The following is a 14,370-nucleotide window of genomic DNA, read 5'->3' as shown; positions in this document are numbered from 1 at the left end:
CTTTTGATGCGAGGTAATGTTTCTGGAATGAAGAGCAAGAAGTGGGGGAAATTTTCCAGCTATCTTCTTCCCATTCATGAATTCCATAACTGCCCCTCGAAGACCCTTAAATTTTCAAAGAGAGAGCTAAGAAAAAGATGATTTAAAAGTTTCAAATTCAGAACATCGGGAAGCCTATGCAGGTAGAAGTCTTAAAAATTATACAATATGCAGATAAGAGGAAAATGGCATCTATACTTTCCCTTTTCCTTTGGGAATCAGGTCAAGAATTTTCAGGTGATGCATTGACCTCATCCTCTAAGAGATGAGAACAATAATCAAAGGTTATTATATCACGCTCATTGGCAAAGTTAATTATTCTCTCACAAAACTGAAAAACTGAGAATGAGATTCATTTTGGATTTTCACCCTCCAATATCAATCATCCAAGCGGTTAAAACATGCTATTGTCAGATACCACAGAATTTAAATAATCTGATTTAACTTTTGAAATTTAGAAGGCTCCAACAGGATACAACTAATGAAGCATTTAATAAACTTAAAGTAATCGAGGATTTAGTTCTAAAGGATCTATGTCATCAGATAGCATCAAATCCTGAAACTCCTAAAGTTCACAAGGCAGAGACAGTAAATTCTGATAAACTGCTTAATCAAAATAACCACTTAAAATTGAGTAATGAAGTCTTGGGAAATAAAAGCCCTTATCTCAAAAGCAGTCACTGTAATTAACATTCGGTGAATAACTATCTTAGTTAAGACTATTGGGGGAAATTTGACAAGTCCCCCAAACATAGATCAAGGGAAAACTGAATACCAGAACTGAAGATCAGCCTTCATCCTGAATGGCCATGAAACGTGAGCACCGCCTATGTGTAGGGTCACCTCCTCACTGCTGATACTTCAATCTTATGTTCAATGGACTGCAACGCCCATTGCCAGGTAGAAGCTGTATTATGAAAGGAAGACAGGAAGTTCGAAGAACACGTTGTGCTTCCCTGGCAGAATAATCTTTGTTAAAGAATGTGAACATCAGTAATGTGCTGAGTTGCAGTTTGGCTGTGGTGGGGTGACATAAAAATAGGAGTCAGTAAACCTGTTTGATCAATTTACCTGCAACCTCTGAGATGATAATAAGGATTGCTTCCAGGCATTGGTATTCATACAATCTTTAGACTTCACAGACATGAAAGGCTGGTTCAAAATTTCTAAGGAGCATGGCCTGATGAAGCCAAGACTTGAATCTGATATGGCTGCCTCAAACCTGTGGTCTTTCTACCCTTACCCTGTCAAAGGTTTTGACAAGATAATATATGCGAAAGCACATAGTAGGTGCTCAATACATGGCAATAATGTGTTTCTTGCTTTCATCTTGCTTGTACAGAAAGTAATTCTGGGGATACTAGGGAAGGAAAGAGAGAGAACAGGAGAGAAAGGCTGTGGTTTTATGCACCTACGAAAACAGAGGAGGATCGACTATAGTTGAAACCCTACAGGGTACCATTTGCAAGTGTTCCCCTTCCTAATAATACACACATGGCCAGTGACAGGGTGCCTTGATTAGGTTCTGAGTCTTCTGTCCTATGAAGAGGTCAGGTTTTTACCAGAAGACTGCAGAGCATTATCCTACAGAATGTGGGAAATACAGACATCCTGTACTCCATCCAGCTGTTGAACTGAGAATCCCCGTTTTCCACTGGAATTAAAAAGAAACAGAACTCACTAGCTCTACAATGCGGCTCTTTAGAAAAGTGATTTGGGAATGGATTTTGCGTTGATTTCCCCCAGAAACTCTCAATTATTCCTTAGGGATAGTTAGGTGACTTGCAAATACACTAATCATCCATTCAGTGTTTCAGGATACCGAGACGAGTAGCCTGGTGGCAGCTGAGAAAACTGAGTTCCTCTGAATGCTTGATGCTCAAAGGAAAGACACCAGTGAACCTGGCAGACTGAAACAGAATCATCGACTGGCCATTCTCTACAGATGTTTTCACGGTATTCATTATACATTTTTTACCAAATGAAAATGTACAAGAAAGAGTTCAAAAACTCATACTTTCCTTACACAAATATGAAGCTTTCTGATTCTATTATTATCCTAACCAATTACTATTTATTAGAAGACCCTAAATAGGGAGGGGTAAAATCAAGTGCATTCAACATAGTCCATAAAAACATGGGTATGGTTTTAAGATCAGAGGGAAAAGGAAAAATACGTATGGTTAGGAATGTCCCATGTCACAAAGAGAGAAGAGCATACAATGTCCTTCTGTTCCACTATTTTCTAAATAAAGTAAACTGGTGGCTGACTTGGGCCATAACACTAGTGTGAGATTTCCTTCATATTTCTCTCTGGTCACTATTAGAGCAACGTGCTTGCTGTCCTTCTGTGCAGAAGGTAGTCATGTTTTTCCTAAGACAGTATTTCATTCAGAGTCATTAGCTTTACCAGCATCCATAATTTAACTATTTCATCCTTAGTTCATACTGGGAAGAATGAACATATGTCAAGCACATAGTGTTAACTTTTAGGACTATTTAAGCTTTTTGTTAATCTTTCAGTTTTCCTTTAGTTTCTTCATCTTATTTATTTAGAGCAGCTATTGAGAACCTATAAATCTATTTTTATCTATTTTTGTTCATTCATTACCTTCTTACTTTATGCCAGTTCTCATTTATGAACCATTTTCTTTTACTTAAACATAATATTATCTAAATTAACTTCTTAGCTATTAAAACCTAGATTGCACAAAGCTGAAATCCATTTGGCCAGATGGAAACTTGTGTATTTTATACATATCAGATAGAATTTACTATGTTGTTTTAAACTTGCAAATATGTACTCATCACTGTTTATATCAGACAGTCAGTACATAGTGGCTCTAGCTAAAAACTTTCTCTAAGTGGAACTAGCTTTACCGATATAAATGTGAGCTTCCATTGTTTACAGTATGAAGGCGACAAGGCACTCAATTGACAGGTGCAGTTCTTTTTGACATGTTTTTTCTTGATGTTTTCATTGCAACTTTCAAAATATTCTTTTATTTTCTGGACAAATCTGACTATCTGACTTGCAGGCAAAGCTATTTCCAGGAAACGTTTTGAACAAGATTAGTTAGATTAAAAAACCCACTCTAGGTCAGTGTATTTTCCATGCTAGCGTCTGTTTCTCACCATCAACATAATGTATCTCATACTTAGAGTGACTTTCATTTGACTTATCGCAATTAACAAAATCATCCTTTAAAAAATCTTAAATTAGATGGAAAGTAGGAACCAATGCATCTATTGACTTCCTCAGAGTCACACACTGAAGCAGATAAACTGGAGAAGGCAGCTCGGGCTGACAAGTGACACTCAGGACCACCACTCCCCACCTTGGGAATGTCACTGCTACCAGCAGGGAGAAGCCCCGGGCTATTCATTAGGATTCAAGAAAGGCCAGTGCATTGTACCCCATGGCTGAAGGCTCACGTGCTGCCACCAGGAGCAGCACTGGACAGGACCTACCCCCTCCGCAGGACACAGAGCACTCCGAGCGCACGACGGCCCAGGTGTAGCTGGGCTGGGCAGGGGCCTGCTTCTCGGTTCCCAAGCGAGGCATGGAGTATTCCCAGGCAACACCTGGGTTCCTTCCCTGAAACAGCAGCTACAAAACAAGAAAGGGGAAAAATAAAACAAATTAATGAAAAACCAGCAAGTACATGCTAACGGGCTTTAGACTACTTAAAACAACAATCAATCAACAAAAAGTTTGTTATGATGATAAAATACATTCAGACTATCATCCAAACTTTATATAAAATTTCTGAACAGGAATAACCCTCCCATCTAGAGTCAAGCTCATCTAAAAAATGCCTAGACTTTGTACCCTTCTCCTTGCAGTTAGTGTATGCCCGCTGTAAAACTTCAAACACTTTTGCAACTTAGAAAAAGCATTTCTAAGTTACCATTTTTTACATAATAGATACACATATTTTGGGGGTACATGTGATAATCTGATACATCCTAACAAAATCATTTGGCTATCTCATTGGTGTTTCTTTGGGATCCCCTGCAAATCCCTGCATCTGAGCAAGTCAGAAAGAGATACCTACAAAGCATCGTCAAGCTTCCTGGTGAATTCAAAGAACCCAGGACACTTCAACAGCAATAGGTATGATCTATGCCTGACCAAAGTTAAGTTAGAGCACTTTCTACTGGGAGAGATGAAGGGGACTTTTGCCTATGGGCAGGTATCTGTTAAGTTAATAAAATGTGTTTTATTAGTAAAGAAGATCACTGAGTCATAGTTTAGGGCATGGAACGTGTTTGGACTCTATATTTCCTAGCTTGAAACCGAATCATATGGACCAGCCACCATTTCTCTCATAAATGTATTAGATCCTTGAATCTTGGTTAGAAGACTTCTCTGGAAAACTCTCCATAACCTGTTGACACAAATCCCCTGCCTGCACCTGACAGTCATTGCATCCTGATATGATGCCCAAGTAGAAAAAGATCCTCACCCTCCCCTGAGCACCCTGGCCCCATGCTCCACCCTCTGCGTGATGACACAGCTCCAGTCTCAGTGATGCTGAAGTTGTGGGACAGGTACAAGCCCAGGACAGGGGGTTGCACTGCAAGGCCATTGAGATACTCTCCAGCCCTGACATTCTGAGTCTCTGCAACTCTTCTTCCATCGATAACAGTTTCCTAACAAGCCCCACTTATTTTCAACCCAGAGGCATCTCTCTTTCTCTCTGATTGTTAAAGGTAAAAGCCTTAGATGGTGGGAGACATGATCAAGGAAAGAATTCAAGATAAATATGTTTACAAAGGGATAGGATGAAAGAGTTCAGGGGCAGGACAGGAGATGGAAGTAGGACCTGTGGAGATGCAGCAGCTGCTCCACCTAAACCACACCCCGAATGCCTGGGGCGGCATCTCCCAGGAAGACACAAGAGAATGGGATAGGGCGGCCTGTCCCAGGGAACAGGTGGGGGTATCCAGGTGGCTGTACCTCCACAGCAAGATGTAGGTGGATGGGGCAACTTTTGAACCAACAACCTTCTTTCAACTGTGCATAGAAACATAACAAGGTGGGGAGTTAGAACATCCACTGCCTACCACTGCCATCTGCACAGTCACACGTGATAGACGGTGTTGTCAGAATCTGACTATATTTTGTGAGCCTCTGCATTCATGAGTAAACAGAACTGCTGGGTTCAGGAGGTGACCCTCCCACTGGACACTGGGTTGATGTGACTGCAGAGCTGTGGCCTGCCAAGGTCAGTGCTGTGACACAGGCAGGTCATCACACAGCAAGGGGCTTTGCCTCTGGGCTCTCTTCTCCTATTGCCACGGAACGCAGCAGAAATACTGATTTCACCCCAGACACAGGCGAAGTCAGAGCCCACCTCTCTCCCCCAAGAGTGGCCACATCTCACAGCCATCGAGCTTACAGGACAGAAGAAGGCTTCTGCAAACATCTACTGCTAAAACCCCCAAATGGGAACACAGGTGAGCACTTAAATACAAACGTAATCATACACCAAAAAGTGAATGATGATAAAAACAAGTCTGCTGCCCCATTCTGGCTATGGATGGATCACTCTTTTTTAAAACTGTTTACATTCTTCCTAAAATTATGCCAACAGCCGTTAATTTACACGGACACCAGAACACCCCCAAAACCCAAGCCCCAAAATCAAGAGGCTGGACTTTACCTCCACAATCAGTGTTTCGTTGGTTGGTCCAGCAGCGATTAAGTTCTCGGGCTCATTATAGGACCGTCTGTAGTCGAAAGTAGTGCCCGAAAATTTGTACCGGCTGGGCCAGTCCACGGTCCAGTGCCCATTCAGGTAGTACCTTCTGAGGGCATTGCGCACAGAAATATAGGAGGCAGAGACATTCATTTCATAGATGCGGATACTCCGGGCTCCAGAAGGAATGGTGACCAGGTGATAATACTCTAGATAAAGGAAATGGGGAAGATACAGCTTTTCATTCCAGAAAGCAGGGGCAAAATCTCTAAGCAATCCCAGTCCTTGATAAACAAAACCTGAGAATCCACATTTGGAACTGGGGGAAGACGTGTTCTGGTGATCAGTTACCTTAGAACTATACCCGACTGCTTTTTATTAATTGGAGCAGAGCTCCTGTGATGTTCACTTTTCCTAAGAACAATTTTATTTCAAATAACTTAGCAACCACTTCCAATGAAAGCAAGAGGCTCGAGAAGCAAAGTGCTAGCTGAGGCAGGAAGTGAGGCAGTGGAAGGAAGGCCTGCTGTTTTCACTGTCACCTCAAGCTCCTCTGCTAAAAAGCCCCAGTTACAATCTTCTTTGCCCAAGGCTTGCAGGCAGCTCTAAAGTACTCACGGTTGGTGTGGTGGTGCTTGGTGTAGAGACCCCTGTGAATCGTGCAGGCTGAGTTATTCCCGTTACACACCCCACAGGCATCTTCAACAGCATCAGATCCAAGGACATTGTCACATCCAACTCTCTGGAGGGCCCATGAGGTCACATGTCATTCATGAAAGAAAGGACAACACAGCAATACTGTCACCAATCTCACACGAGAAACCTCCTCCCCACTAGAGTTGAAAATTTCACCAACATAGGGTAGTTAACAAGTATTTATTGGATACCTAATATGTGCACAGTGGGGCTACAATGTTACCCTTCAAAACTGTAGGAAACTTTTAAACTGTGAACCGTAACCTGTGCTCTTTAGTATTGTTACACAAGTGGCCCTAAATTAAACCTATATGTTGTCATGTTGGAGCGATGGGTGAATTTCAGACTGACCTAAAGGGCTTAGTACAATGACAAGCAATGTGTCTACACAAGGTTCTAACAAAATATGCCATTGTGGGCTTTAATTGTCTCATGCAATGACAGAGAAGGAGCAGATGACACACAGAAATTCTCCTCAGTAGTAATTACATAAAGGCCATGTTTATTCATTTCCTTAGAATTTCAGGAGCTCTTTAAAATTACTCTGATGCTTGTATTACACTTTCTAACAAAGAGAATAGGTTCTATATGTAAAAAAAAATCAATTCAGAAGCAAAATAACTACAATTCTTGGCTTGAAATCCATAAGGCCAGATATATTTCAGAACTTAAGAGTGTTTTTTAATTTTAGAAAGGTAATACATATTACCTTTCTAAAATTAAAATTTTAGACCTATGTCTAACAGGTGACATATGTAATGCATATGAGAATCCCACAAGGGCTTAGGGTGGCATCCCATAATTAACTAATTAATGTTTCTATAGTAAAACCCTACATATTTACAGTAAGTGAGATAAATAAAACCAATCAATAGTCTCACATCAGTGCAGGGCAGGCTTTGCTACCAAACAAATTCAGGTCCCCCACACTTTCACAGGTTTTTGAATTTCAGAGTTACAAATAAGGGATTATGACACTATATCATTAAGAATACCTAAATACAATGAAATAGTGAACACATCAATTAACAATGAGACAAAACTGAGGACTGTACAGCTGAGGTACAATGAAAGAGATCTTAATGGAATCATCCAGCCTAACCCTCATGTATTAAAAATGATTACACTAAGGATCTCAGTGGATGATTCAACTTCACCATGGTCAATAATTTAGGGGAAGCGAGAACTAGAAAAGATGTTTTTGGACTCCATAGGATATGCAGATTGAAAAACTTCTTCATTTGAAACCCCATTATCTACATGCAATGTGTTTGATCTGCTAACACCTTCACTTGGTTTATAATAACATTTTTTTTTCCACCCCTTCCCTCTGTCAATCAGGGTAAGGGTAACATCAGTCACTTAAGTTCATTTAGCTGCTGACACTTCCGCAGCTTGTCTCCTGCTTCCCTGTCCGCCCGCCCTCCTCAGTGAAAGTGTAGCTGCTGTATGTTGCTGAGGCCTCTGTCCAAGCTGCAAAGTGGCCCAGGCTCTCACCCACCCCTGCTTCACTGACTCTCCACACTACTGCCCACAAACCGCAACCAAATCCTGCGGCTCCACTGTTCCCAGACTCAATGCCTGCTCTATCTACATGGACACAGGATAAAAATCCCAACTCCTCATCCAGCCTTGGAGGTGGCCTTGGAGACCCTCTTCTCACCCCAACCCTTCCCACAGCATCCCCCAATCCTCCACTTTCCCTCTGGGCATTCTGATGACTGAATCGGTGGCTAGCAACCCATGCATCTGGCACCACCACGTCCCCTATTTTCCTGACATCCCTCTTCCAAATCACCCTTTCAGATTTGGCTTGGATGTGGATGTTCCCTTCTCCTAGGAGCCCCACAAATGTCCCAGACCCACATCTAAGACAGAATGGGCCCCTCCCTCTCCTTATGCTCTGCACACACTTCCACTGCAGCAAAGCAGCATGTCATCAATGTGTTCTTCTGGCTTTCTCCCCACTGGGCTGAGACTTAGAGGGAAAGGCTTGTCTTATATGTCTGGTCTTTCTAGCCTCTGTGGGATGCCTGACACAAAGCAGACTGTCTGGAATCATTTGTTGAATGAATGAAGGATCATGATTACCTCACATATCCCATCTATACAAACATTACGGCTATCCTCCGAGCATGGAGTCCCATCTTTGACTTTATTTGACAAAGAAAAGAAGAAATCAAATCCTTCTGCGATACAGTAGAGTTTGCATAAGTCCTGATCTTAAAAAGAAATACACACACAAACACAAATAAGAAAAATACTTAAGCTCTGATCATTTTTGCTCTGAATTTTAGATAGACTTTCTTTCTTCCCCCATAAAATCACTCCCACACAATAATACATTACAATGGCATTTTGAATGGTTGCCTCATTATGTTTTGTTTTGTTTCTTTAAATTTATTTATTGCTTCACTATTAAATTTTACTCTACAATCTCCTTTAAGACCTTTGATTTTTATACAGTGTTTGGCACATAGTAGGCATTCAATAAATATTTGTTGGCTACAACATTAATGCTTTACTATTTCACTAGTATCATTAACCACTATCTTGTAGAAATGCAAAATATCACTACCATTTTGTAGTAATACACAAAATTCTTACAGATAAAATGTAATAAAAGAATCAAAAACATCACTGAATTTCTTAATGCATTTGGTAAAATACATAAAAATTAAACCCATAAAAGGAATAACTTAGATGAAATCTCTTGAGATCAATGTTTCCTACAAATATAATAAATTGTTTTAAAATATTGGTACCTAGAGAAATAGGAAGTTTACTTCCTTCCTAAATAATCCATTTCAAGGTTTTTTGGTTTATATTTAATATGAACTTTTTTTTCAAACCATTTTGCCCCTTTTGTTCTCTTCTTGGTAAAAAAAAAAAGGGGGGGACAATTAATGATGAAAATTTTGTCTGTCTTATAAATTTTTATAGCCCTGAGACTCATCTGCAGATATTTTCCTTATCATTCAAGATAAGAGGCCCAACTGAATAATTCTAAGAATCAAATTTAGTGTGTGCTTCCATGATTAATGAGCTTATTCACTGAAGATTGGCAGTCAGGAGGAACACACACACATTTTTGAACCACGGTTTCAAAGTTCATTCTACCTTTCTCTCTTCCCTAGGGGCCTGTATCACACTGGCTTCATTTGTACAGATTTAAGAGTAAAGGGACAACCAAACATGCTTTGGGGAAATTGCTTGTAATTTCCTTTCAGAATTTTCTAACTGCATGAACCTGACACGGTGAATACACTGTATACACTGGGATGATGAACGTGAATGTCAGATGGGACATCCCACTTATGTATGTCCAGAGGGCTTCTGTCATTTTTTCAGGCAATGTTCCCATCAAGCAATCATCCCAATCAAGCAATGAGATAATTAGGTTTTCTTTGAATTTCTCCTTAATTATGCCACTTGATCTACTGACCTTAAGTTATTTTAATCATGAAAACAACACTTATTTCTTTCCCACTGGGGAGTAAAGTCTTATACATGCCACAAATAAACTTCTTGGTTTATAGTTATAGATCAAGACTTTCTGAACATAGTATGCTTCAAAATTATTATATTTTCTAAAATACACTGAAATTTCTTTTTCATTCTTTGACAATTACAAGTATTCAATGGGTAACTTGCTTATAGCAACAACTACTGTAATTCTTAATTCATCAACTACTGTAATTCTTAATTCCAAAACATTCCATTTCCACTCCATTTCCGTGCAGGATCTACTTTGTATTTTTTATCACTTCTTTGATGAGTTTCATTGTATTATGCACACGCTTTCTATCTGGTGCGTTGATTTCTGACCTCACAGCTGGTCAAGTTTAGATAAGAGGTCGTGACAGTGGGGGTGGCAAAATAAAACTGACCTCCAAAAGAGAATATGCGACCCTCACCTCCCAGAGCGACGTCTGGTTTATTTGCGCACCACACTCTCAATCATGTACTTCTTTAAAAAGTAAAGGTAGTAAAGCATGAGGCTATTACCCGAAAGCAGTTTGAGATTTACCTTCTACTTGAGTGTAAGGCTTCCACTTGTAGTGCCGCCCTCTGAACCGTCTGCTGTTGTGCTCGGCGCACTGAGCGGCGCGGAAGTCAACACTGTCCCAGGGACATTTCTGACTGTTGCAGAGCTTCAGAGTGCGAGTGGAGCCCTCACAAAACTTCCCTCCATGCGATGGCCTGGAATGTGTATTTTGAAGTTAGAATTTTCATATTTTAGTAGCTATTAAATTCTTTAAAATTAGGCTTATTGGAGAGATGAAGCTAAGAGTGTTAGAGTGGGTATTCAAGAAAAGTGGATTTCTTTTTTTTTTTTTTTTGAGACAGAGTCTCACTCTGTCACCCAGGCTGGAGTGCAGTGGTGCGATCTTGGCTCACTGCAACTTCCACCTCCAGGGTTCAAGTGATTCTCCTGCCTCAGCTTCCTGAGTAGCTGGGACTATAGGCACATGCTACCATGCCCAGCTAATTTTTATATTTTTTAAAATTAGGCTTATTGGAGAGATGAAGCTAAGAGTGTTAGAGTGGGTAATTAGGAAAAAAGTGGATTTCTTTCTTTTTTTTTTTTTTGTTGAGATGGAGTCTCGCTCTGTCACCCAGGCTGGAGTGCAGTGGTGTGATCTTGGCTCACTGCAACTTCTGTCTCCCGGGTTCAAGTGATTCTCCTGCCTCAGCCTCCCGAGTAGCTGGGACTACAGGCACGTGCCACCACACCCAGCTAATTTTTGTATTTTTAGTAGAGACAAGGTTTCACCATGTTGGCCAGGATGGTCTCGATCTCTTGACCCCATGGTCCGCCCACCTCAGCCTCCCAAAGTGCTGGGATTATAGGCGGGAGCCACTGAGCCCTGCTGGAAAAGTGGATTTCTAAGTGGTCTAGAACACATTCCTGCACACGAACGGTGAGGTTGTGCTCCCTTTTCTATGGAGTGAATCCTTTACAAGAGCGGCAGGGCACGCTTGCTTGTCCTCGTTCCTCTCTGGGCCCAGCGCCTCTGCAGGGGTGAGGCATGGTGGGCAGGGCTGTCCTCACCTTGCACAGGGAGGGGCCGATTGAGGAGGACTATACTTTCCCAGGATAGCACATTTGAGGGAATGTGGAACTCAGAGGGAAGTTCAATGACTTTGCTTTCCAGACCAAAATTTCTTTCCACCACCAGTCTTCTGGTGACAAGGCCAGGACCCAAAGACCAAGACTAAAGAACCAGTCACCTTTGCTGGTTGGCACTGACATCTCACCCCAGAGAATTTGCATGGACACACTGGTAAGTGCAGGCAGCCCAAGGGGTACAGCGGGGGGTAGGGGGTGAGGGGAGCTCATGCTTTAAAGTTGGGACTGAAACAACAAGCCAAGTGACACATCTTAAACAAGCTTAAAGGCAAAGGGAGATGTAAAAAACACCAGTCAGAATGGCTACTATCAAAATGTTAAAAGATAGCAGGTGCTGGCGAGGTTGTGGAGAAAAAGGAACACTTATACACTTTGGTAGGAGTGTAAGTTAGTTCAAACATTGGGGAAGACAATGTGGCAATTACTCAAAAGCCTACAAAAAGAAATATCATTTGATCCAGCAATCATCTTACTGAGTATATATCCAAAGGAATATAAATCATTCTACCATAAAGACACATGCACATGAATGTTCATTGCAGCACCATTCACAATAGTGAAGACATGGGGTCAACCTAAATGCCCATCAATGTTAGACCAGATAATGAAAATGTGGTACATACACACCATGGAATACCATGCAGCCATAAAAAAGGAAGAGATCATGTTGTTTGCAGGAACATGGATGGAGCCTGGAGACCTTTGTCCTTAATAAGTTAACGCAGGGACAGAAAACCAAACACCGCATGTTCTCACTTATAAGTGAGAGCTGAATGATGGGAACAACACACACTGTGGCCTGTTGGAAGGCGGACGGTGGGATGAAGGAGAGGACTACAAAAAATAACCAATGAATACTAGGTTTAATACCTGGGCGATGAAATAATCTGCACAACACACACCCGTGACACAAGTTTGCTTATGTAACAAACCTATATTCTACCCCTGAACTTAAAATAAAAGTTAAATTTAAAAAACTAAAAATTAAAGCCTCTTCACTTCTGCACATTGGTGATGCTTCTCACATTCATTCTTGCTTCTTACAGAAGCTGGCAGTTAAACCTCCTGTTGTGAAGATAAATATATTTGATGGAAAACCCCAAATTTGCTTTTTTCCACATAAAACCATTGTTCTTATTGATCTATTTATTTGTATTCTATATACTTTTCTTATGATTTATTTATTTGTTTTAAGCAGATCCTTGGTATGTCAAGTAAATGTGGTTAAAATTCAATTCCTGAATATCACTGTTGGTGCTGTTATTTTTTGCTGTGGTCAGGTAGTTATAAGCATCTTAAGTTATAGCACAGAGAGTTAATTAAGAAATGCTTGAGTGAAATACCTTTCCTGTTCAGTGCTTCTTACGATCATATGCACAGCACAGGCTTGCTATTAAGAGCTGAGGCCGGGCGCGATGGCTCATACCTGTAATCCCAGCACTTTGGGAGGTCACGGCGGGTGGATTGCCTGAGGTCAGGAGTGCGAGACCAGCCTGACCAACATGGTAAAACCGTGTCTCTACTAAAAATACAAAAATTGGCAGGGCGTGGTGGTGGCACTTATAGTCCCAGCTACTTGGGAGGCTGAGGCAGGAGAGTAGCTTGAACCCAGGAGGCGGAGGTTGCAGTGAGCCAAGATCACACCACTGCACTCCAGCCTGGGTGACAGAGCGAGATTCCATCTCAAAAAAAAAAAAAAAAAAGAGCTGAGACACAGGCATACTGCTTGGAGGGTTCATGGCATGGAAATCAGTCGTTTGTGAGGAAGGCGGTCAAGGCATACTTACTTGGGGTTGGTGCAGAGGCGACTCCTATGAGACACTCCCCCTCCACAGGTCCTGGAGCATGGGGACCAGGAAGACCAGTCCGACCAGTGGCCATGCGTGGGCTTGGGGCCTTCATCACCATATTTCACACACTGTCCTCCCCGGCACCACTAAAATTTTCAACATAAATAAGTTGACTTGACTCAGACAGGTAGGTAGATGGGGTCATCTCATCACTGCTATAAGGCTGAGCAGTGGGGAATTTTGTAAACTATGCAGACATTAGCCTCCCTACACTCAAGTAGCACCTAATATAAATACAGTATATTCGATGTTGTTTTTTTTTTCCTTTCCCAACCTAGCATCCTCCTATAAATTCACATACAGGGAAGATGAATAGAAAAACCATTTTCAAATGTCTGATCTCCTAGAAACTTAACACATTTAATGGAGGAGTGTTATCTGAATACTCAGTCTGGCTGTTCAACTCCCAAGTCGGTGAACTCTGACCTGTCCTGAAAACAAGGTGCTTTTCATATCTCATGTTCAGAACAGAGAGAGTCTCAGGTAGGAAAGCACAGCTGGAGGCTCCGCATGGCTCAACACCTTGTCATTTCAGGCCCGTACTCTGTGCTTTCACCCCAAAGCACCTGGGCTCGGAGCCTTGGGACGATTAATTAATGCCACGTTAGAGGTAACGCAGCTTCCAGGGCGATGAGGCAATCCATGTGGAATTTCATCTGTCCCCACGAAGGCTGGAGATGCTATCTCTTCCCCTTTCTCCAGAGAAGTGCTCATTCATTTTAATTCATGCTAAATTCCACGTGGCAAATTCACTGCACCACACATCAGGGCTATGCACTATTTAACACCGTGTCCAACAGCAGTGGTTCCCTGGGTGGTTTGGTGTGGATTCTAAGATCTTAGATGTCCAGACTGTCTGTTGAGAGGAAGAAGGAAGATGTTTGTCTCTTGTCCTGGCCCCGGTGGAGTGAGAAGAGCTTGGCCTGTGAGCTGGGGAGACCTGAAG

The 14,370-nt window shown here is 41.6% G+C and overlaps 1 protein-coding gene across 1 annotated transcript in view; it reads right to left on the bottom strand.

Moving 5' to 3' along the window:
* The window catches only part of ADAMTS16 (ADAM metallopeptidase with thrombospondin type 1 motif 16), a 166,494-nt gene that overhangs the window by 70,556 nt on the left and 81,568 nt on the right, over positions 1-14,370 (bottom strand). Inside the window, exons 12-17 of the mRNA XM_032135772.2 lie at positions 13,362-13,510; positions 10,471-10,643; positions 8,532-8,662; positions 6,363-6,486; positions 5,709-5,953; positions 3,511-3,649 (exon numbers count right to left, since the gene is read on the bottom strand). Of these exons, the coding sequence (XP_031991663.1) occupies positions 3,511-3,649; positions 5,709-5,953; positions 6,363-6,486; positions 8,532-8,662; positions 10,471-10,643; positions 13,362-13,510 (961 nt within the window). The remainder of the gene's footprint in view (positions 1-3,510; positions 3,650-5,708; positions 5,954-6,362; positions 6,487-8,531; positions 8,663-10,470; positions 10,644-13,361; positions 13,511-14,370) is intronic.

Source organism: Hylobates moloch, unplaced genomic scaffold (assembly GCF_009828535.3).
Source record: "Hylobates moloch isolate HMO894 unplaced genomic scaffold, HMol_V3 SCAFFOLD_17, whole genome shotgun sequence".
NCBI classification, from domain to species: Eukaryota; Metazoa; Chordata; class Mammalia; order Primates; family Hylobatidae; genus Hylobates; species Hylobates moloch.
This window is presented reverse-complemented; position numbering and strand designations above follow the sequence as displayed.